The sequence below is a fragment of the Tachyglossus aculeatus genome, chromosome 4 (assembly GCF_015852505.1).
Source record: "Tachyglossus aculeatus isolate mTacAcu1 chromosome 4, mTacAcu1.pri, whole genome shotgun sequence".
Classification (NCBI taxonomy): domain Eukaryota; kingdom Metazoa; phylum Chordata; class Mammalia; order Monotremata; family Tachyglossidae; genus Tachyglossus; species Tachyglossus aculeatus.
The window spans coordinates 54,393,941-54,418,913 of NC_052069.1; the positions used below are offsets into that span (position 1 = coordinate 54,393,941).

At 42.6% G+C, this 24,973-nt stretch overlaps 1 protein-coding gene across 1 annotated transcript in view; it reads left to right on the forward strand.

Moving 5' to 3' along the window:
- The window catches only part of PALMD (palmdelphin), a 56,399-nt gene extending 34,479 nt beyond the window's left edge, over window positions 1-21,920 (forward strand). The window contains exons 4-8 of the mRNA XM_038745969.1: window positions 8,308-8,422; window positions 9,692-9,725; window positions 9,837-9,950; window positions 15,793-16,887; window positions 21,512-21,920. Coding sequence (XP_038601897.1) covers window positions 8,308-8,422; window positions 9,692-9,725; window positions 9,837-9,950; window positions 15,793-16,887; window positions 21,512-21,555 — 1,402 coding nt within the window. The 3' untranslated portion in view covers window positions 21,556-21,920. The remainder of the gene's footprint in view (window positions 1-8,307; window positions 8,423-9,691; window positions 9,726-9,836; window positions 9,951-15,792; window positions 16,888-21,511) is intronic.
- Window positions 21,921-24,973: the final 3,053 nt, after the last annotated feature.

A 24,973-nucleotide genomic window follows, 5' to 3' on the forward strand; every position in this document is an offset into this window, starting at 1 on the left:
TTGCAGTGGCTAGCCTACAATACTGCCCATTTAGAAATGAGGGGGAAATGTTAAAGGTTACTGGGCACAAAGCCAGTAAATTCCAAATCAAAGGACTTGGTGGTTGAAACACCCATTGAATGCTTTGTCATTGAATTCCATGGGTATCAGTAATTTATTTTCTAAGCAATTAGTTTCCCTAGAACTTATTAAAAAAAGAAAAAGCTTCCATAACCACCAGGTAATGAAAAAGCTTTCCTCTAACTCTGACTCCCAAACATGCGTAGGTTGTCTGGGAGGCAAAAACTGAATTATGAATTCAACAATTTAATGATTAACAGCTCAGCATGGCTAAGCCCTCTGCAAAACACCCATAATTAAAAATTGCAGGCCCAGCTCTTGCCTGGCTGGAGTAGGTGTAAAATGGGGAGATCCATTTCCCCAGCCTTAAGAAACTTGTTTCCAAGGTGCACACCTCCAAAATTTATTCAGACATTACACTTTGGACTTAAAAAAAAAGAGAGAATTCTCTGAAAAGCAATTTCATTTTTACACATATGATTTCAAACTCAATACTTTGCATTTTTAAGGAATAACATTTCTCTGCGATGGGAACTGGGGTTTTTTTCTCCTCAGTTTGCTTTTTCTCTCCCCTTACTTAGGGTGTGGCTCACCTGCTGTATGACACTGTGATATTAACAACAGGGAAGCTCTAGTTTAATCATAACTTACCTATGAGATTCACCCATAACAAAGTAATATTTGTCCCTCCCACTCCAAATGGAAATCTCAGCTGCAAGTGCACGTTAGAAATTTGCTACATTTCTTAACGAGTAAAGCAGATGGACAACCCTCTCAGGATCGCACCTCTAGAGTTTCCAGTACTCTACCAGTCTCGGCTACTTCATTCATTCATTTAATTGTATTTATTGAGTGCTTACTGTGCGCAGAGCACTGTACTAAATGCTTGGAAAGTGCAATTCGGCAACGTATAGAGACAGTCCCTATCCAACAACAGGCTCACAGTCTAGAAGGGGGAGACCGACAGCAAAGCTAAACAAGTAGACAGGTGTCAATACCATCAAAACAAATAAAATTATAGATTTATACACATCATTAATTCTATGGGAGGAAGAGTCAAGCAGAGGCCTACTCATTCCATTTCTAGCTTGGGCAATGTCTAACGAGTGGAAAGCAATCTGCTACAAGTCAAAATTCACTCGTGCTGGGCAGCAGCGGCAAGGGAGAGAGTCGAGGGCGGAGACTTGAGTTTACTGCGTGGGAAGTGGTAATGGTAGACCACTTCCATATTTTTACCAAGAAAACTCTATGGATACACTACTAGAACGATTGCCGATGGAGAGCAGGGGGTTCTAGAAGAGATGTGTCTGTGGTGTCGCTATGAGTCAGAAACGACTCAACGGAATAAGACAAGACAAAGCAGATGGACACTTTTCTACTATCAATATAGTGTGATTGTGTTCTGACAGTCTTGAATTGTGCATTCTAAGCCCCTCCTATTCTCACATTTCAGATCAGAGTCAGTAGCTTGGGCCCTCCGGCATGCCAGCTGCAATTTAATTCTCTGATGCACTTAAACACAACATGAGATTGTTCAGTTCTTGTTTTAATACCTTGCTATGACGTGTTCTGGGACTGAATCCTAAGGAATAAAATTAACCTGACTGTGTGTTTGGTATATAATAATGCTCTTCTGAGTTCCTAAATCATGTACTTCAAGTATTCTTTAGTGTCTTATTTGCCAGGCTACCAGACCACAAACATTACCCTTTAATCAGCTTACCTTCCTCAGATCCAACAGACTGTAGTAGACAAATTGTAGAGTGAATAAAATCACCTTTCATTCTCCTGGCTGGCCATCGAAGTTCCTGACCCACAGGCAAGTACCTACATGCAAAGCTGTTTTATGCTTTGCAAGAAACTCATGAAATGCAAAGGATCCTTTGGGAATTCTAGGTAACTTTACAAACCTTGATAAAGCACAGTAACCCATCTAAATGCCATTATTCCTAATTTTTTATGGTATTTGTTAAGCTCTTACTATGTGCCAGGCACTATTCTAAGCTCCGGGGTAGATAGAAGGTAATCAGGTTGAACACAGTCTCTGTCCCACATGGGGCTCAGAGTCTTAATCCCCATTCTACAAGATAACTGTGGCACAGAGAAGTTAAGTGACTTGTCCAAGGTCACACAGCAGATAAGTGAAGGAATCAGGACTACCCTCGGCTTCAACTCTCGGCTTCAAGGCTCTCCATCACCTCGCCCCCTCCTACCTCACCTCCCTTCTTTCCTTCTACAGCCCAGCCCACACCCTCCACTCCTCTGCCGCTAACCTCCTCACTGTGCCTCGTTCTTGCCTGTCCTGCCATCGACCCCCCGCCCACATCCTCCCCCTGGCCTGGAATGCCCTCCATCCACACATCTGCCAAGCTAGGTCTCTTCCTCCCTTCAAAGCCCTACTGAGAGCTCACCTCCTCCAGGAGGCCTTCCCAGACTGAGCCCCCTCCTTCCTTTCCCCCCCCTCCCCCTCCCCATCCCACCCACCCTACCTCCTTCCCCTCCCCACAGCACCTGTATATGTGTTTGTACAGATTTATTACTCTATTTATTTTACTTGTACATATTTACTATTCTATTTAGTTCATTTTGTTAATATGTTTTGTTTTGTCGTCTGTCTCCCCCTTCTAGACTGTGAGCCCGCTGTTGAGTAGGGACCATCTCTATATGTTGCCAACTTGTACTTCCCAAGCACTTAGTACAGTGCTCTGCACATAGTAAGTGCTCAGTAAATACGATTGAATGAATTAATAAATGACTAGAATACAGGCCCTTCTGTCTCCCAGGACCATTCTCTATCCACTAGGCAATGCTGCTTCTCTAATCACTCAAGAAGTCTAGAAGTTTAAATGATTTGATTTGCAATACTGGTGTATCACACCCCTAAATCCTCTTAAATTAAGCTCCCTCACAACAAGCAGTTATAGGAGTACTTCAGTTTACAGGGTTTTCTAAGGTTTGGAGATATTTCTCTCAGTGTGGCACATTAGTATGTGGTAAAATTTCACTCATTCCACATATATGTCTCTGCCTTAATATTCCAAACACAGATCTAGAATTCCTTCCTTGATTTTTCACTCAACCATGGGGCAGTCCTTCTTTGGGAATCAGCAGGAAATTCCAAATGAATATTGTTTTATGATGTCTACAGATCAGTTTTATCTTATTTTGGGGTCTCATTACTTCGAAGGGAAGCAGTGCGGACTGATGAGAAAGAGCATGGCCTAGTGAGGAGTGGAGTGGCCTACTGGATAGAGCATGGGCCTGGGAGTTAGAAGGACCTGGGTTCTATTCCTGGCTCTGCCACTTGTCTGCTGTGTGACCTAGGGCAAGTCATTTCACTTCTCTGTGCCTCAGTTAGCTCATCTGGAAAATGGGGATTAAGACTGTGAGCCCCACGTGGAACAGGGACTGTGTCCAACCTGATTATCTTGGCACTTAGCACATAGTGAGCACTTCAGAAATAGCACAAAAAAATTAAAAAGTGGATAATTGTCCATGATATTTTTTTCCTGATAAAGTGCTTGATTTCTAATAAAAAGAAGTTGCAAAAGCCAGCAAAAAAAAACAAGGAAATGAGAGATTTTTCTTCTTGGTTTTCAATCTGATGCTCCTCTAATAGTAATGCCAGCAGGCTATTATTCCTACTTAGCACTATCAAACCTGAGAGAGATAAATGGCCTCTCGACTATAGAAAAATTGCCTTCTGAAATAGCTCCTTACAGTGCATCAGACCTTTGAGTTCTTCCTTTTCTGTAAGGTAAAGAAAGTGTCTTTTAAGATTGATCTGGACATCTTCCAATGTTAAGGGAGTAATTACGAGACTTGGTAAGAACTGTGATACCTCCTCTTACTTGGTAAACCAGGGAGAATTACCTTCATTCTTCCCAATGAACACCCAAGCTGTAGAAGCATTGTGATAACGGGTAAGTTCCTCTCCCATGTAACCAGTTTATTGAAATCGGCCCAGCTCCATCAGCCTGCTGGCTATCCACAATTAGAAGTGTTTTCAAGCCAGCTAACTAATCCCTCTTCACAGTGGCAAGCACCAGAAGGGTCATTCCTCTCTCGCTGCAGCTTGTTTCCGAAACACGGAATCAGCATTTCTAGTTATCCTATTAATTTACCCAAAAGCAATGCCTCACACAATCCCTGAGGCAAATGCTGAGTATCAAGATGGAATATATATCTATGTAGAGAAGTAGCACGGTCTAGTTTTTTTTAATGGTATTTGTTAAGTGCTTACTATGTGCCAAGCACTGTTCTAAGCACTGGGGGGGATACAAGGTGATCAGGTTGTCCCACGGGGGGCTCACAGTCTTCATCCCCATGGGGACAACCTGATCACCTTGTATCCCCCCAGTGCTTAGAACAGTGCTTGGCACATAGTAAGTGCTTAATAAATGCCATTATTATTATTATTATTATTATTATTATTTCTCATTGGGTGAAGCTTTGCAGCAGTGCCTCAGCAGCCCTTTTGGAGCAGCTGCAAGCACTGACACACACAGTGATTGGTGATGCACCAAGACGCTGTCTGCCGGGCAGCCTTGATGAGTGTGGATTCTGGAACCTGGCGTCACCAGGACTGGTTTAGCAAGAACCAACCTGAGTTCCAAAAGAGAATGGTAGCAAAGCAAATAATATCTTTCTTTTCAAATCTTTGGGAGCCATAAAGCAGAGATTCATTCATTCAATCGTATTTACTGAACGTTTACTGTGTGCAGAACATTGAACTAAGCACTTGGGAAGTACAAGTCGGCAACATATAGAGACGGTCCCTACCCAACAACGGGCTCACAGTCTAGAAGGGAGAGACAGACAACAAAACAAAACATGTGGACAGTTGTCACATCATCAGGATAAATAGAATTAAAGCTATATGCACGTCATTAACAAAATAAATAGAATAGTAAGTGTGCACAAGTAAAATAGAGTAATAAATCTGTACAAATATATATACACCATCTCTATATGTTGCCAACTTGTACTTCCCAAGTGCTTAGTACAGTGCTCTGTGCACAGTAAGTACCCAATAAATACGATTGAATGAATATGTACAAGTGCTGTGGGGAGGGGAAGGAGGTAGGGTGGGGGGGATGGGGAAGAGGAGAGGAAATGGGGGCTCAGTCTGGGAAGGCCTCCTGGAGGAGGTGAGCTCTCAGGAGGGCTGGTTACACTGTAAGGTGCAGATCACTTTAACAAGCATGTATAAGGGGTGGTGGCAGACTGAGTTTGAAGAGATTCAGGGAGATAATAATGTCATCCTTTTTTAAAAAACAGTGCAGGCACTGCACTAAGCACTCAGATCTAACAAGCTAATCACGTTGTACACAGACCGTGTCCTACGTGGGGCTCACATTCTCAACCCTCATCTTACAGATGAGGTAACTGAGGCACAAAAAGGTTAAGTGACTTGCCCAAGGACACACAGCAAGCAACTGATTAGAATCCAGGTACTCTGACACCCAGGCCCATGCTCTTTCCACTAGACCATTTTGCTTCTCTTCCAGTATGACACTGAAGATTGTGGGTGGACTTATACATTACACCAAAACAGTTGAAGACTGTTTAAAGTCAGATAGGAAACAAACAGATGGTGCCAAATTCTAGCACTACACAAATACCAGAGAATCAGGCCGTATATGAAGTGAGAGAACCTGCCAAGATAAACAAAATGGACTTACCTCCCAATTCTAAGGAAGTCATCATGCCTATCAGAGGAATGAATTATGGCCACTATCATAGCCATCTTCACAAAGAGAGTAAGGGAGACAATTTCAGCAATTATTATAGCATATTACTGGCCGTCTTCATGGGGAAGAACCTGGTCAAAGGTCTTCTGAAGACTGGGTGTTGTCTATGATTTTAGTCAACATATCATCTCTGGGCAGACCTACTATTGGCATCAAATTTGGCTTAGGATCAGTGAAAACAGTATAAGCGTTCTGATCGATCAGTCATATTTATTGAGTACTTACTTTTGCAGAACACCATCCTAAATGCTTGGGAGAGTACATTATAACAGAGTTTGTAGACATGTTCCCTGCCCACAAGGGGCTTACAGTCTAGAGGGGGAGATAGACATTAAAATAGGTTCCAGATATGTGCATAAGTGCTGTGGAGCTGAGGGAGGGGTGAATAAAGGATACAAATCCAACTTCAAGAGCAATGCAGATGGGAGAGGGAGTAGGAGAAATGAAAGCTTAGTCAAGGAAGTCTTCTTGGAGGAGGTAAGATTTTAATAAGGTTGTTGCCCTGATGGTGGTCCTTGATTTATTTTGCAAATGACTTTCAACAGAGGTCATTTGAAAGCGTGGTTTAGTTGTACACCAAAGGCATGTTATGAGGCCAGGTTAGACATACAGTGCATGACCAACCTTAAATTGAAATATGTAGCAAAAATGCTCTGCAATTTTTTTTATTTAATTATGTGAGTTCCTTATGCTTATTTTCTTTGGGATTAAAGGAACATGAATATAAAGTTGGCATGCTCTACCATTGCCTCAGTACAAGTCTATCTGTGTAGGCAGTCAGGGAACCAAGAGTAGGGGGTCGGAGTTGACGCCCAGAGATAAGGTGTTAGCCTAGTGCTCCAAAGCTGCTGTGGTGCTGCTGGAATTGGAGGATAAAGAACAGGTAGGGCCACAGGGAAGGTTAATAGAAAATAAGCCATCAGCAACAACCATCATTTTTGAATTAACAACAAAGATGATGGCTGTCACAGCCAGTGTCCTATTTTTGTTCCTAAATAATTCTAGGAATCAATGGTATTTATGGAGTGCTTAAGCACTGCACTTAGTGCTTGGGAGAGTACAGTACAATGGAGTCGAAGCAGCATTAGCCTAGCAGATAGAGCATGGGCCTAGGAGTTAGAAGGACCTGGGTTCTAATACTGGCTCCTCCTCTTATTTGCCATGTGACCTTGAGCAAGTCACTTAACTTCTCTAAGTTTCAGTTTCTTCATCTGTAAAATGAGGATTAAGACTGAGAGCCCCATGTGGGACAGGGACTGTGTCCAAACTGATTACCTTGTATCTACCCCAGCATTTTGTACAGTACCTGACACAGAGTGTTTAATAAACACCTCAACTATCATTATTATTATTAGTTGATAGACACTTTCCCCACCCACAAGCAGTTTACAGTGTGGAGGAAGCCCCTTATCTAGGCTACCTCTGTTTGTGGGTTTATCTTGATGAATGTCATATGGCAGGATACTGTTCTTCCAACCTGCCACCTTGGGTGGGGGTTTAATGGTACTTGTTAAGTGCTTAATGTGTGCCAAGCACTGTACTCCACCAACTGTCAGCTGTGTGACTTTGGGCAAGTCACTTAACTTCTCTGGGCCTCAGTCACCTCATCTGTAAAATGGGAATTAAGACTGTGAGCCCCCCCGTGAGACAACCTGATCACCTTGTAACCTCCCCAGAGCTTAGAACAGTGTTTTACACATAGTAAGCGCTTAACAAATACCATCATCATCATCATCATCATCATCGCTGGGGTAGATACAAGATAATCAGGTTGGGCATAGTCCATGTCCCACATGGAGCTCACAGTATTAATCCCCATTTTCTAGATGAGGTAACTGAGGTAACTGAGACACAGGGAAGTTAAGCAACTTGCCCAAGGTCACACAGCAGACAAGTGGTAGAGCTTGGATTAGAACCCAGGTCCTTCTAACTCCCAGGCCCGTGCTCTATCCACTAGTCCATGCTGCTTCCCAATTTAAAATCTGCTTCACACCACTGTTATAATAATAATAATATAATAATAATAATAATAATAATATGATTATTATTATAACCATGATATTATAATAATAACGTCATAGTAATAGTATTTATTAAGCACTTACTATGTGCAGAGCACTTAACTAAGCATTGCCAGAGAATACATAGATGGGAATTAGACATGGTTCCTGTCCCTTGAGGGGCTCACAGTCTAAAAACTACAGTTTCCCTCCTGCTTAATAAATAACACATTTAGAATTTGAATAAGGAAAACACTATTCCATGTTAGCTGTTGTCTTGGCCCAAATCTTTTTGTAAGGGAAGTGCTATTTTGAGACATACTAGTGAGAGAATTAATTCAGGAACAAATTAAGTTATCAAAGGAAATGACTTTCTGGTATGCATCAAGCCTTATTATTAATTACTTTGGGAGACATGTGACAACCAACACACTGGACTGCAAGGAAATGCTGACATGAGAAATGCCAATAAATCTCCCATATTTGGTTCCTAGACTTGAGAAAGAGATCGAAGAACTTGAGAAAGAAGAAGTGCAAATCTCAGCTAATGAAGAGGCCATTTTAAAGAAACTCAGATCAGTTGAGAGGACAGCAGAAGACATCATAAGGGTAAACTCCGAGTGATCGGTTTAATCAGCTCCCCCAAACAGGATGTCAATGGAATTCTTTCTCCTGCTTGTGGAGACCCTGCCATGGATCCCCCTATGAGTTCATGTTGTGGGGAACGATTCCTTGCTGGGCAGGTATTCCCAGCTGTATTTCTAGCCTGGGTATACCCTGGCATCCTTCTGAGGAACACAGCATCATTTGAGGCCTACTGGTGACAGTTTGATTCCCCTAGAATATCATATCTTTCAGGGTCACTTTGCTCCAAGCAGGCGGCCCCAGAAGGTCCTCTGCTCCAGGCATATCCTGGTCTTACACCATTGACAGACAACCGAGTCTACGTCCAAGCTGCCAATGGGGCCTGGATAATAATAAGAATGATGGCATTTGTTAAGCGCTTACTGTGTGTCAAGCACTGTTCTAAATGCTAGAATAGATACAAGCTAAGCAGCGTGGCTCAGTGGAAAGAGGACAGGCTTTGGAGGCAGAGGTCATGGGTTCAAATGCCAACTCCACCAATTGTCAGCTGTGTGACTTTGGGCAAGTCACTTAACTTTTCTGTGCTTCAGTTCCCTCATCTGTAAAATGGAGATTAAGACTGCGAGCCCGCCCCCCGTGATACAACCTGATCATCTTGTAACCTCCCCAGCGCTTAGAACAGTGCTTTGCACACAGTAAGTGCTTAATAAATGCCACCAAAAGCTAAGCAGGTTGGACACCATCCTTTTCCCACATGGGGTTCATAGTCTCAACCCCCATTTTACAGATGAGGAAACTGAGGTCCAGAGAGTGAAGTGACTTGCTCAAAGTCACACAGCAGACAAGTGGCAGAGCTGGGATTAGAACCCAGAACCACTGACTTCCAGGACCTTGCTGTTTCCACTGGGTTCCCAAAAACAGGAATCAGTCTGACCCAACCCGGATTCTCCCTAGGGAGGAGGGGACCTGCAGCTTGGAGCAGCCCAGTGTGAAGCCATCTCAAGCCCCTGGCAGGCTCGGGGCACCCCAATTGGCCCCGGAGCACGGGAACTCAGAGCCCTGCAAGCCCATAACTGTGCAGCTTTGAGTCAGCAGTCTTAGCAACTGTGCCCAGGGCAGAGCACACCAACCCAGCTGAAACAAATGTGAAACAAATGTAGGCCAGGGCTCCCCACTGCAGCACCCTGCAGTGACCAAAAGAGAGTGTATTGGCCTACAAAGACTAAATGAATCTGTATTTTGAAAAAAAAATTCCAAAAGTAAAATAATCACTGATCATTTGTTCATTTACAGTCTGTGAAGGTGGAAAAGACAGAAACCCCAGAAGGTACATGTCTAATCAAAACCATCTCAAACTCAAATATCCTATAACAGATCATTTTTTCAATATTGTTTATAAATATTCCAAACATTCCCTGACCCCATCTTATTTGCACAGAATCAATTGAAGAAATATATGCCAACATCCCGGACCTTCCAGAATCTTATGTTCCTTCCAGATTAAGGATGGAAAGAAATAAAGAACCAGGGGAGAATGAACCAAATAGAAAAGGTATGTATTAGTCTGAGCACTTAAAGCAATATTTGGGGTATATTTTAATGTCTTGGACATATTTACAGCATGTGATCTCCTAAATACCAGTGAATTAACAGTTGGAAAAAGTAGAAACATAATATGGTGGATTTCATTGTTATGGTAAAATTCATCGTTCCACCTGAACCCTATTTCTCTACCAATAAGAACATGTTTGTAGTGTTCTATTTCCATTAATCCATCTGATTATTTGAATCTTTTGAATCACTTCCTTAAGAGCTATCGTCAAAAAGTAATTTTTTCTCTTATATGAAAAAAGATTCCATTCCCCACTATTTTGACTCTCCACTACTTGACTCCCATGTCAATCCATCAGTCAGTGGTATTTACTGAGGACTGACTCTGCAGATCCCTGTACTAAGCACTTGGGAAAGTTTAACACAATATTCCTTCCTTCCTTCCTTCCTTCCTTCATTCATTCATTCAATTGTAATTATTGAGCACTTAGTTTTTGCAGAGCACTGGACTAAGTGCTTGGGAGAGTATAAAACAACAATAAACAGACAGATTTCCTGCCTACAAAGAGCTCACAGTCAAGAGGCGGAGGAGACAGACATCAATACAAATAAATAAATTATGGGTGCTTACATAAGTGATGTGGGGCTGGGATGGGGGAAGAACAAAGGGAACAAGTAAGGGCAATGGAGAAGGGAGTGGGAGAAGAGGAAAATAATAATGATGGCATTTGTTAAGCACTTACTATGTGCAAAGCACTGTTCTAAGCACTGGGGGGATACAAGGTGATCAGGTTGTCCCACTTGGGGCTCACAGTCTTAATCACCATTTTACAGATAAGGTAACTGAGGCTCAGAGAAGTTAAGTGACTTGCCCAAGATCACACAGCAGACATGTAGAGAAGTAGTGTGGCTCAGTGGAAAAGAGAATGGGCTTCGGAGTCAGAGGTCATGGGTTCAAATCCTGGCTCCACCAATTGTCAGCTGTGTGACTTTGAGCAAGTCACTTAACTTCTCTGGGCCTCAGTTACCTCATCTGTAAAATGGGGCTTAAGACTGTGAGCCTCCTGCGGGACAACCTGATCACCTTGTAACCTCCCCAGCGCTTAGAACAGTGCTTTGCATATGGTAAGTGCTTAATAAATGCCATTATCATTATTATTATGTGGGGGAGCCGGGATTAGAACCCATGACCTCTGACTCCCAAGCCCGTGCTCTTTCCACCGAGCCATGCTGCTTGAGGCTTAGTCTGGGAAGGCCTCTTGGATAATAGCGGGTGGACATAGTGCAATAAATTGGTGGACATGATCCCAGCCCACTACGAGTTTACAATCTAGTTGGGGAGATAAATATTAAAATAAATTACAGATTGGAGATGGGGAGAGTGAAGAGATACGCACATAACATGCAGAGCTGAGAGTTGGATAAATATCAGAGGGTTTGAAAGTTACAGACTCTAGTGCATAGGTGATGGAAAAGGGAGAGGAAGGGAGGAGTTAGTCAAGAAAGGCTTTTTGGAGAGGATATGATTTTATTACCATTATACACCACTGGCTTTAAAACACTACAATCCAACATGCTCATTCCACTATTCTAATGCCAACCTACTCAATGTATCTCTATCTCATCTAACTCACCACCAACCCCACACCCACATCCTGCCTCTGGGCTGCAACTCCCCCTCACCTCCCTATACCCAACAGACCACCACACTCCCCTGAAAGCCGTATTTCATTCATTCATTCAATCGTATTTATTGAGCACTCACTGTGTGTAGAGCCCTGTACTGAGCACTTTGGAGAGTACAATACAACAATAAACAGAAACATTCCCTGCCCACAACAAGCTTACAGTCTAGAAGTTTGGAAACAGACATCAATACAAATAAATAAATTACAGATAGGTACATAAGTGCTGTGGGGAAGTAGGGAAGAGCAAAGGGAGAGGGAGCTGAGGAAAGGGGGGTGGGCTTAGTCTGGGAAGGCCTCTTGGAGATGTGCCAGTAAGGCTTTGAAGCAGGGGGAAGAGGTAATTGTCTGTCGGATTTGAGGAGGGAGGGTGTTCCAGGCCAGAGGCACAATATAAGCGAGGGGTTGGCAGCAAGAGGGATGAGATCAAGGCACAGTGAGAAGGTTAGCACTAGAGGAGCAAAGTGTGCAGGCTGGGTTGTAGAAGAAGAGAAGCGAGATGAAGTAGGAGGGGCCAGGTGGTGGAGTGCTTTAAAGCCAATGATGAGAAGTTTTTCTTCGATGCAGAGGTGAATGGGCAACCACTGGAGTTTTAAAACCATATCTCCTCCAAGAGGTCTTCCCTTACTAAGCCCTTATTTCCCTCACTCCCTCTCCCTTCTGTGCTGTCCTAGCACTTGGATTTGTACCCTATATTCATCCCACCCTCAGTCTCACAGCACTTATGTACATATCCGTAAATAATTTTGATGTCTGTCTCCCCATCTAATAATAATGATGATGATGATGATGATGACATTTGTTAAACACTTACTATGTGCAGAGCACTGTTCTAAGCACTGGGGTGGATACAAGGTAATCACAGTCTTCATCCCCATTTTACAGACGTGGGAACTGAGGCCCAGAGAAGTTAAGTGACTTGCCCAAGGTCACACAGCTGACAAGTGGCAAAGCCAGGATTAGAACCCATGACCTCTGACTCCCAAACACTCTTTCCACTGAGCCATGCTGCTTCTCAGTGTGGCTGAGAAGTGTCTAGTCTATAAGCTCCTTTTGAGCTAGGAATATATCTACCAATTCTCTTATATGGTACTCTCCCAAGTATTTAGTACTGTTATCTGCACACAGTAAGTGTTCAGTAAATACAATTGAGTGATTCATTTATTATGGCTTCGAAGATAGGGAGAGTGATAATCTGTCATGTACCCATGAATCCTTAATAAAAGTCATGAGATAAAAGTGATAAAATGCTAAATAATTAATCAATTAGAAGAACTGCTTGCCTCATTCTGGTGCTCTTTTCCCTAAGATGTTAATAATGACAGTAACAATAAATGTGGTATTTGTTCATTCATTCAATCATATTTATTGAGTGCTTACTGTGTGCAGAGCACTGTACAAAGCGCTTGGGAAGTACAAGTCTGCAACATATAGAGACGGTCCTTACCCAACAACAGGTGAGGCACTTACTATGTGCCAGGCACTGTATTAAGCACTGGGGGGAACACAGGCCAATCATGTTGGACACAGCCCTTGTCCCATGTGGGGCTCACAGTCTCAATCCCCATTTTATAGATGAGGTAACTGAGCCTCAGAGAAGTGAAGTAACCTGCCCAAGGTCACACAACAAACAAGTGGTGGAGCCAGGATTAGAACCCATGACCTTCTGACTCCCAGGACCATGCTCTATCCTGTAGGCCATTCTACTTCTTCCTATAGGTACTCCTCACTCCAAAACTCTCCTCCATGGACTCTCCTCTCCTATGGACTCTTGCTCCCTATCCATTAAATCCCCTCATTCAAATATCATCTGTTCTGATACCAGCATCTATAGGATTTAATCCATGCAATTCCAGTAAGTGGGGGAGAAGGCATGGGTAATTGAAGGGAAAAGGGCTACTGGAGCAGTGAATCCTGGCAAGCCTGAAGTACTTTAAAGGAATATGTAAGGGGAGGACATATGCAAAGAAGAGACATCTAGGGAAGAAAAAAAACTAGAAGGAAAACTTCTTGAGGGCAGGAATTCTGTCTACCTACTCTATTGTACTCCCCAAGTACTTAGTACAGTGCTCTGCACACAGTAAGCACTCAATAAATACGATTGAATGAATGAATTAATTGTACTCTCCTGAGCTCATAGTACAATGCTCTATACTTAGTAATAATACCACTGATTATTATTCTAGCAGTGGTATTTACTGTGCACTTATTGTAAGCAGAGGACTGTGTTAAGCCCATGGAAAACTACAATACAGTTGGTAAATATGATCTCTGCCCTCAAAGAGCTAGCAGTCCTAGTGGGATTGAGTGCTTCTGAGGGAAAAAGGATCCAGAAAAGAGAAATATGGGCGATATGAGAATGTGGAGGGTGAAGGAGAGGGCAAATAAGGATTTGGAGTTGAAAACAAGGTAGGGGAGACTTAGGGAGAGAATAAGAGAAGAGGGTACAGCAGCAAGACCCCTTCCTACTCATCACAAACTCCTATGTTTGCTTAAAGAGAAGCAGCGTGGCTCAGTGGAAAGAGCCCGGCTTGGGAGTCAGAGGTCATGGGTTCTAATCCCGGCTCCCCCACATGTCTGCTGTGTGACCTTGGGAAAGTCACTTCATTTCTCACTTCTCTGAGCCTCAGTTCCCTCATCTGTAAAATGGGGATGAAGACTGAGCCCTACATGGGATAACCTGATCACCTTGTACTCCCCCGGCTCAGTGCTTAGAACGGTGCTTCACACATAATAAGCGCTTAACAAATGCCATTATTATTATTATTATTATTATTACTATTACAGATTTTTCAATGTGGTAGCTGCCACACAGAACTTGGAAGCAGCACAAAGGAGGAGCCATAGTGTATGAGTGGAGAGTAGTGGCTTCTAAAAATATGGTGGGAGCAGGGGTGGGGGGCAGTAATTCTGTTGAGCCCGGGTGAGTGAATATAAATAGATCCATGCCTGCTTCCATTCCCTCCAGACCCAATCTTCTGATTGTGGGGTGGAGGAGAGAGTAGCCCCCAATGAGTCAAACTCTGGGCAGACAGCAAGATGAGCGGAAGACTGAGCCCTTTTTCAGACCCTATGGAGATGAAGAAAGAGTTCCCTCAACAGCCCATCAGGTTCTTGAGCCCTTCTGGCCCTGGAAGGAAAGTACACCATCTGCGCTTGCTTCTACATGGTAACCATCCAAAGGCAGACATTCTCTACCAAGCCACACACACACAGACAACTATTCCTTTTTCAATTGTATTTAGTGATGGGATGACATTTGAACCCAAATAAACTGTGCACCTCCTACATATTTTTATGGTTTCTGTTAAGTACTTACTGTGTGTCAGGCACCGTACTAAGCTTGTAGATAAGCTAATCAGGTTCGACCAAATCCCTGTCCCACGTGGGACTCACAGGCTTAATCCCCATTTTACAGATGAGGTAACTGAGCCATAATGAAGTGAAGTGACTCTCAGAACGGGTCTGTGACAAGGGTGCGATTTGCCTAAGGGACGGTTGGTTGGCTTAAAAATTTGTCTGGGTGTCTTCGGTGTTCTACCAATCCCAGAACAAAGGGACTGAACTATAATCCATTTGTCTGTTTATTGTTATATTGTACTCTCCCAAGTGCTTAGTACACAGCTCTGAACACAGTCAGTGCTCAATAAATACAATTGAATGAGTGACTACAAAGATAAAGATGACACCACCTCCTCTGCCAGTTATGTGACACAGTCTGATACTCATTAGAGAAGCAGCATTGGCTCAGTGGAAAGAGCCCGGGCTTGGGAGTCAGAGGTCATGGGTTCTAATCCCGGCTCTGCCGCTTGTCAGCTGTGTGACCTTGGGCAAGTCACTTAACTTCTCTGAGACTCAGTTACCTCATCTGTAAAATGGGGATTAAGACTGTGAGCCCCACGTGGGACAACTTGATCACCTTGTATCCCCCCCAGCTCTTAGAACAGTGCTTTGCATATAGTAAGCGCTTAACAAATGCCATCATTATCATTTGATGCCTGGGCCCCTCATTAGATCGAAATGTGCTAACCCATCATGGAACCCTAAGAACTGTACCTGGCTTACTGAAAGGTCCTTTCGATAAAAACCTAGCACTGAGAAAAGCCAGGTTAGTCTTTTGTCAATTTGCCTTCATAAATGTCCATTGTCTCTCCATAGCTCTCTATGCCATGGAAATTAAAGTTGAGAAAGACATGAAAACCGGAGAAAGCACTGTTCTGTCTTCGATACCTCTCCCATCTGATGATTTTAAGGGCAGAGGAGTGAAAGTTTATGACGATGGCCAGAAGTCGGTGTACGCAGTGGACTCGAATGGCAACAATGCTCACAGTAAAGGCACAGGTGACCTAGCTTCAGTTGAGGTGGAGGAACTTTTGAGACAAGCTTCTGAGCAAAACTCTAAATCCCCCACCAAATATCACGAGCCTGTGTATGCCAGCCAATTCTACCGGCCAACCACACCCCAGAAAGACGGCTCCCCCGTTCCAGATCTTCAAGGAACAACTAAAGTGAAGATGAATGGGCTAAGCGGTAACCCCAGTGAATCCTTGGGCAAGCTGGGTGCTGAGCTACACAGAGAAAAGAGCCACAACTTCAATAGCCTCAGCTGCACCCTACCAAAGCCCTACTACCATTCAACTCCTCAGCCAGCAGTGGAAACGCTTCCCACTCAGCCAGAAAGGATGATGACAACACCCACTGAAGAAACCAACCATACCCAAGGAAAATGTGCTCCCTTTCCAAACCCAAGAGAGAGCCCCCAAGAAGTGGGAATTAGGAATTCAAACCACCAGAGTTCTTCTCCAGCTTTTCAGGAGGATGAAGACGTGAAATATAACGTTGTTCAAGCCCTGCCTCGTGAGGCTGATACCGAACCCGTGACGATGATTTTCATGGGGTACCAGCAGGCGGAGGATGATGATGAAGAAGGAAAGAAGCTCGTGACAGGGTATGATGGAATTATCCACGCCGAGCTGGTTGTGATTGACGACGAAGAGGAAGGGGAAGAGGATCCAGAAAAGCCATCCTACCATCCAGTAGGCCACCACAGCCGGGTTTACCAGCCAGCCAAGCCCTCTCCGCTCCCCAGGAAAAGATCAGAAGTCAGTTTGAGTGGGAGCGTTAACCACACATCCCCCCATAAAAATTCCATGTCCCTGAAAGAACAAGAGGAAAGCTTAAGTTACCCTGTTCGCCCCGCTCACCTGGACAGCCAGATCACTGGAGATGGGACAGAAGATCCTTCGTTAACAGGTAATAAAAAAGAGAAGGCTTGCCGCTGCTGTTCATTAATGTAATGAACTACTTCATCGAGTTCCCCTTTTTTTCCTACTACCAATCCTTCACATTTTACAATCCCTGGGACTTTTTCATGGACTAATGATACCCAGTGACTTTTTGATCAATGTTAACGTACCAGTCTATCGCAAGGTTATTAACCCAAGTTTCTTTTCAATCGTGGGCTGAAATTGACACACCTGAACTTGAAAATTGTGACAAATTACTTCATTAATGGAGTACGAGGGAAAAAATTAAGATACCTGCTCCATACTTGGATAATGCATGGATTTATCTTAGTTAATTAAAATTTCTCTTGACAAGCTGAGCTAATGTATATGAAAGAATTTAGTATTCATTCATTCATCAGTATTATATCGGGTGAATAATACATTGCTCTTCAATATCATTAATACCTCTGAAACCTTTCTGCGATCTAAATTTACTACATGATCTAACATGCCTTAATTTTAAGAAAATCAAAGAAACAGACTTTATTTTCCAACTTACATTTTGCCTACCTTGCCTTTTCCAATAGAAATCTTTTTTTAGCATGGTTTAATTTTTTCTACATTTAAAAAATAGTCATAACTCCAATTCTCCTTTTGGTTGTATAAAACTTTTATTTTTGAATTGACTGCCCTATCTTAGCAGTTTTTTAATAATCTTTTGCATTATATGGATATATAGATCTTTGTGTTTTTCACTGAGGCTTCATAAAAATGGGGCAAGAAAGTTTTCTCAACCTTTTTCCCCTATAAAAGTTATGATCCAACATTTCTAGATCGCTAATGTTTTTAGTTGTCATGAGGGCATAATTGGTGTTGATTTCCAGTTAGCGTCTATGAAGAATAAGAGGCCATGTCTCAATCATTTAGAAGGACTACATCCATCTAAATGTGTTCATCATATTACTTTGAAACATACATTAATGATAATAAAATGGAAATGTATAAATGTATAGTAATCTTCAAGGACTTCAGTGAAGAGTATTCTCCTTCGCTGTCCATAAAATCACTCTTACTATGTCAAGAAACAGTGGCAGGGGGCATTTAGCTTATTAAATCATGGTGTCAATTACCAACAAAGCCGAGTTAATTTGAGAAGCTCTGGACCTCTTGGGGAGTATCTTCTTTAACTGACTTTTTGGATTACAGCTGCACTGATGTATCCCCCCACTAGAAAACCTAAGAGGTAGAAAACTTCCCTTTCAGATGCAAGGAAGAGCTTTGTTATGACGCCAAGCCATTCACCTTTGGCAAAGTAAAAACAGTAGAGTTAAAAACAGAGTTTAAAACACAAAGACAGAAAGGCAAAAATCGGTCAGTGACCAACAACGGAAATTCCAGCTGGCTTTAAGCCTTTGCTATTTTGAGGTTATAATTTAATCGATTTCTTCGGCCTCCCTTATTTTCATCTACCCCAGCCATGTCAACACTCTGCTCAATGGAAAAAGGCAGGAAATGACTAACTGTTCCAGACAACGCTAATCATGTCACTGAGCTAAAATAATCAAAACAGGAAAACCAACCCTAGACAAAGTAACAATCACCAATCTACAGTCTCACTGAAAGTTAGTTATGAAAGAATTCTCCAGATTGACGGGTCCCAATCAATCAGTGTTATTTGTTGAATACTCACTGTGTACAGAGCATTGTACTATGTTTGGGAGTGTATAATACATTTGAATTGTTAAACATCAGTGTTCACTAGCCCTATTTTATGATTTGCCCTGACAAAGAGATAAAACCTTGGATTATGGAGAAGAAAACCCCCTAAAAGCCCCTGACAAATTAATCCCAAGTAGAATTTAAAAAAGAGTGTGTTCCTATGAGGGCAAATGTTTTGGCTGTACCATAACATCTTTACATTCACTGAAAGAGAACTATGGTCCTAATCCAAATGACATAGATGCCATTAGAGAGCTTTTAAAAACAATTTCTGATGACATTCTCTCATCCCACTCTACTCTCACCATTTAGACATCTTTCTCATCCTTTCCCTTTACTTTTCTTCATTTCTGCCCTCTCTTCTACACTCTTCGAGCCTACTAAAATGTATTGGTTAGCCATTTTGGTGGCATTTTGAATTTAAGAGCCTGATGATCCTTCTATTAAACATAAATTAATCGTGGCATTTATTAAGCACTTACTATGTGCCAAGCACTGGACTAAGAGCTGGGATAGGTATTTAGACTGTAAGCTCATCGGGGGAGGAAATGTGCCTGTTTATTATTCTATTATACTCTCCCAAGCACTTAGTACAGTGCGCTACAGACAGTAAGCACTCAATAAATATGATTGAATGAATAATCACAACGGACACAGTCCCTATCCCACATGAAGTTCACCGTCTAAGTAGGAGGGAGAAAACATATTGAATCCCCATTTTGTTGACGCAAAATGGAGTTAACTTACTTGCCCTAAGTCCCACAGCAGGCAAGTGGTAGTGCAGGAATTAGAACACAGGTCCTCTGAATCCCAGGCCCAGGTTCTTTCCACTAGGCACACTGCTTATCTACATCACACACATCACTGCTGAGAGTCACACTACCCAAGCTAGTCTATCTCCTGTGCCTCAGTGGGATTTATGACAAAAACAAAATTTCCCAAAGCAATTTTGAGCCCACCCATGTGTCTTGCCTAGTCGTAGAGATTACAATGTTTCTGTGTTGCAGCCACATGGTCATAGACCCTAGGTACTCTCATCCCAGCCCCCACAATTAATTATTCTTCTATCCCAGCAATGGGGCCTCCATAGACTGACGGTGACACCATAAGTTGCGAGACTCTGGAAGTCATTGAAAACTAGAGAACCATGGAAGCAATTGAAGATGATCTCACAGTCATCTTCTCCTAGTCATCATCTACCTGCTCACTTTCTGACAGTTCACCATTGCAGCTCATGAGAAAGGACCCCATTTACTGTGCTTCCACGACCTCCTAGCTATCTCTCCTGCGCCAAAACATTCTGGCTCCCAACAATTACTTGCCATCTCCTTGCCTGTAACCCCACCAGAGGCTCATCTGGCCCTATTGCATCCTTTTTGCAGAAGCCAAACTTTCCAAACCTATAGTAAATGGATTTTTGTCCTGAGTTTATTTCACAATTTTTTTAACTAAAATCTTCCAATAAAGTCACTGATGTTGTAAGAAAAGATTACACAATAGAATATTCTTCCCTTTCCATATTTAGATCCTGCACCTGTAGGTGGATATTATTTCTGTCCCCATTCTTGGAAATAGGGGGCAGATTTCCCAAGGGCTGTGAACAAATGATGTTAATAATAGTATTTATTAAATGCTTACTTTGTGCGGGGTACTGTACTAAACACAAGGAGAGAATCCACAGTTGGAATTAGACATGGTTTCCCTATTTATAGAGGAAATGCATCATGATCTGTTGCATGTCCTGAATCACTTGAGTGGAGGGAATATAGCTAAATTTCAAAAGGGAAACCTAATAGTAATGATGGTATTTGTTAAGCCCTTACTCTAAACAATGGGGTAGATCCAAGTTAATCAGGTAGGACACAGTCCCTGTCCCACACGGGGCTCAAGATCTTAATCCTCATTTTACAGATGATATAACTGATACACAGAGAAGTTAAGGGATTTGTCCAAGGTCACACAGCAGACAAGTGACAATGCTGGGATGAGAACCCAGGTCCTTCTGTAACCTTTATGTTAGATACTTGGCTAGCATTGTTTTAGTATCTAAAAGAGACATCCAGCTATTGGATGGCTGAAGAAAAAGGAGAATTTGTCATCCCTTTTTCCTCTGCATCCAGAATTGCAGAGCCCAGGTGCCTTTCAAGAGAATATAGCAGTCAAAGCCCTGGGAAAAATTTGCTCTTCAGTGCAACTAAGCTGTTCTCTTCAAAGACTGGAAACATTCTTAAGCTATAATGTGAGATCATACCAAGTGTTTTACAAACACTAAGTTTCCATCTACTAAAATCTTTTGTACATTCTTTGAAAGTAAAATCATTAACAATAATAAAGCAGGTTCTGAAGATGTTTGTAAGCATGTTCAATCTAAAGTAATTGAGGGGCAATATGAGGCTAGTGTACTTACTAATGAAGAGTATTCAGATGATCATAATTTTTATCAGTTAAAATATTTTCATGTGCAAAACATACTTTTTCAAATTCCTTCACCTAAAGAGGAAGCACGATGTAGCAGACATAGTTTCATACATTGGAGGAAAGGATTTTAAATGTTAACTTCTAGGTAATATTTGTTAAAAATAACATTTTATAGCATGTAGCAGTCATGCCCACTTTAAAAAGGCACAATCCCTTCCCTTAAAAAAGTATATCCAAATTCACTCCATGGCAAATGCCATAGAATTTGCCCATGTAGCTATTTTTTAATAATCATGTCACAATTTTCTTCCTTTTTGGCATTCACTTCTTCAAAAAGCTAACAGCTAATTATTTCTACTGATCTTTTTGTGCTTCTAAAAATGCTTGCATTCTTGGTCTGAGCCATCTGAGGTACGTACTGTGTTCTCCTCCCTTTACAAAAAGTACAATTCTAATTTTGGCTCTAGATGTCACTCCTGTTATTCACACTTTTTATTTCTTCTCTTTCACAGCACTGAGGATAAGGATGGCCAAGCTGGGGAAAAAGGTGATCTGATAGGTGGAACGATACAGAACTACAGGTTGGGATCCCTCGTATGAAGGAGAAGAAATGAAGATACCCTTCTGTTTTCCTCTTTCTGGACATTTATGCTTTTTTCTGACAATCACACAAATATATGGCCTATACATATGGAAAATTACATGTATGAACACAATATATGCATACACTGATATGTATACACAGCAGCCATTATTTGTGAAAATACTGATAAGTAAACGAATCTTGGGGAACAAATGATTTGACTTTCCCTGATCATTGGCAAACTTCAGTAAATTAAAAAGCGGCATATTTTTTAGGTCATGCCGAAGCATTTCTAATAGGAGCTTATTAAAAATGAGAATAAAGTTATTTAAAATAGATATTCATTAGAATAAAGATTTTCCTTTCCAATTGTTCCTGTCAAATTGCTGATGAAATGACTTAAAGTGATAGTTTTGTTGATCCTTTTTTCTAAGAAATCCAAGACTTTAGTTTGCAGAAGGAAATCATGACCTTACCAGCAAGGCTAGAAACCATCAAAGCATCAGCTAGAAGCCAGACAAGTCTATTCATTCATTCAATCATATTTGTTGAGCGCTCACTTTGTGCAGAGCACTGTACCAAGCACTTGGGAGGGTACAATACAACAATATACAGTCACATTCTCTGCCCACAACTAGCTTAAAGTCTAGTTTGGAAGACTCTTGAAATTGGTAATCAATATTTGTTGGGCAGGGAATGTGTCTACCAAGTTGTTGTATCGTGCTCTCCCAAGCACTTAGTACAGCACTCTGTACACAGTAAGCACTCAATAAATGTCATTGATTGAATAATATGCTGGCATGGATACAAGCTGGTGGGCACTGGTAAATCCCAAGGTCATAACTAACTCTGGGTGTTTTTTGTTTCCATGACCCTGCCGTCTATGCTGAGCAACCCCTCCTTCTTTCTTTCTGCTACTAACCCTTCCTCAGCTAAGCAGTGGTAGCTACAGCATGGGAGGGAGGGAAGAAGGGAGGGAAAGGGAGAGGGGGAGAGAGAGGGAGAGGGAAAGAAAGATATGAATGGGAGCATCAAATAGTTCCCCAGTGTGGTCCCCTGCTTTGTTCATGTATCACTTCCTCTGGAGTGCAACAGTCTCAGTACAGCTGGCCTGGGTTTGAGTGGTTTCGCCAACTGCCATTAGGGATCCTGACACTCAAGATGAACACTGCTAACACTCCTTAAATTCAGAAAACAGTTTCATTTTCACAGTGGTCATCTTAATTTATCATCCCAAGATCCTGCGGGGTGGGCAGTGGCTGGGATTGTTTTCTCCTGCAGAATAATGATAATAATTATAGTATTTGTTCCATGCTTACTATGTGTCAAGCACTGTTAAGTGCTGGGGTAGATACAAGATAATCAGGTTGGACACAGTCCCTGTTGTATAGGGGGCTCACAGTCTTAATCCCCATTTTACAAATGAGGGGACTGAGGACTAGAGAATTTAAATCACTTGCCCAAGATCATGCAGCAGACATGGCGGAGCCAGGATTAGAACCCACGTTCTCTGACTCCCAGCCCCGTGTTCTTTCCACTAGGCCACGCTACTTCTATCAGGCCACATTGCTTCTACCAGATTCAGAGAGGTTAGGGACCTTCCCCCCAGTTTTAGTGCAGAACTGCAGCAAAAATCCAGGTCTCCCAGCTCCCACACTTGGCTCTCCCCTCAGCCAAGGGGCAAAGTCAGAGGTGCCCCTAGTCCATCCTAGCCACTGAAAGCTACTGCCCTGCCTCCATGAGTGTGGTAGGCAATGAGCTTGTGCCTAGAGTAGTGGGTCAGCAGGCACAGGCAGTCTCAGCTTGGAGCAATTGACTTCGGGGTCTGCGGAAGTAAAGCCCCTGGCTCCTATACATCAGCTTTAAGACACTTAATCGGCTGTGTCCTTCCTACCTTACCTACCTAATCTCTTACTACAACTCAGCCTGCACATTTTGCTCTTCTAATGCCAACCTATGCCCTGTACCTCGATTTCACCTGCCTCAATTCTGACCCCTTGCCCATATCCTCCCTCTAGCCTGGGACTAGATAATAATAGTAACTGGTATTTGTTAAGCCCTTACTGTGTGCCAGACACTATACTAAGCACTTGGGGGTGGGGGGTGGGCGGGCACGCAGGCAAATCAGGTTGGACACGGTCCCTGTCCCACACCAGGCTCAGAGTCCAGTCTTAATCCCCATTTTACGGAGGAGGTAACTGAGACCCAGCTGAAAAAATAATAATAATGATATTTGTTAAGCACTTACTATGGGCCAAGCACTGGGGTAGATACAAAGTAATCAGGTTGTCCCATGTGGGGCTCAAAGTCTTAGCCCCCATTTTCCAGAAAAGGTAACTGAGGCACAGAGAAGTTAAGTGACTTGCCCAAAGTCACACAGCTGACAAGTGGTGCAGCCAGAATTAGAACCCATGACTTCTGACTCCCAAGCCTGTGCTCTTTCCACTGAGTCACGCTGCTAAGTGACTTGCCCAAGGTCACACAGCAGACAAGTGGCAGAGCTGGGAGTAGAACACATGGCCTTCTGACACCCAGGCCCGTGCTTTATCCACTATGCTAAGCTGCTTCAGACTCACAGCACTCATGTACGTATCCTTGTTATCTTCCATTGCTCTTGCCTATAATTTATTTTATTCTCTGTCTCCTCGTGGCCGGGGATCGCACTCTTGTATTGTACTCTCCCAAGTGTACACAGAAAGTGCTCAAGAAATACCATTTATTGATAATCCCAAATTATCATATTACTACCTACCTTCTCCTAAAATTGATGATGATGATGGTATTCGTTAAGCACTTACTATGTGCCAAGCACTATTCTAAGCCCTGGGGAAGATATAAGGTAATCAGGTTGTCCCACGCTGGGCTCACAGGCTTAGTCCCCATTTTACAGATGAGGTAACTGAGGCACAGAGAAGTTAAGTGACTTGCCCAAAGTCACTCAGCAGACAAGTGGCGGAGCCAGGATTAGAACCCACAATCTCTGACGCCCAAGTCCGTGCTCTTTCCTCTGAGCCACGCAAAACTGAAGTATAAATCCATGCCCTCATAACCACCCTCCACTTAATTCACCTCCCTCATCCCCATCCCTCTGTCAATCTTGTATCAGCAACCCACAGCCCTGGGTCACCACCATAGGCTCAATGTGGGCAGGGAACATGTCTATCAATCTGTTATATTGTACTCTCCCAAGCGCTCTGCATACAGTGCTCTGCATATAGTGAGCACTTAATAAATATGATTGATTGGTATGTCCACGCTTGCAGAGTACTGTGAGAGGAAACCCACGCACCACTTGTAATTCAGCCCTGCTTGCTATAACTGCCATTTCTTCCATTCAGCAGCATTACCTCGTCCTCATCGACTCCCGCAACTATTGCCCCCAAAAAGTATT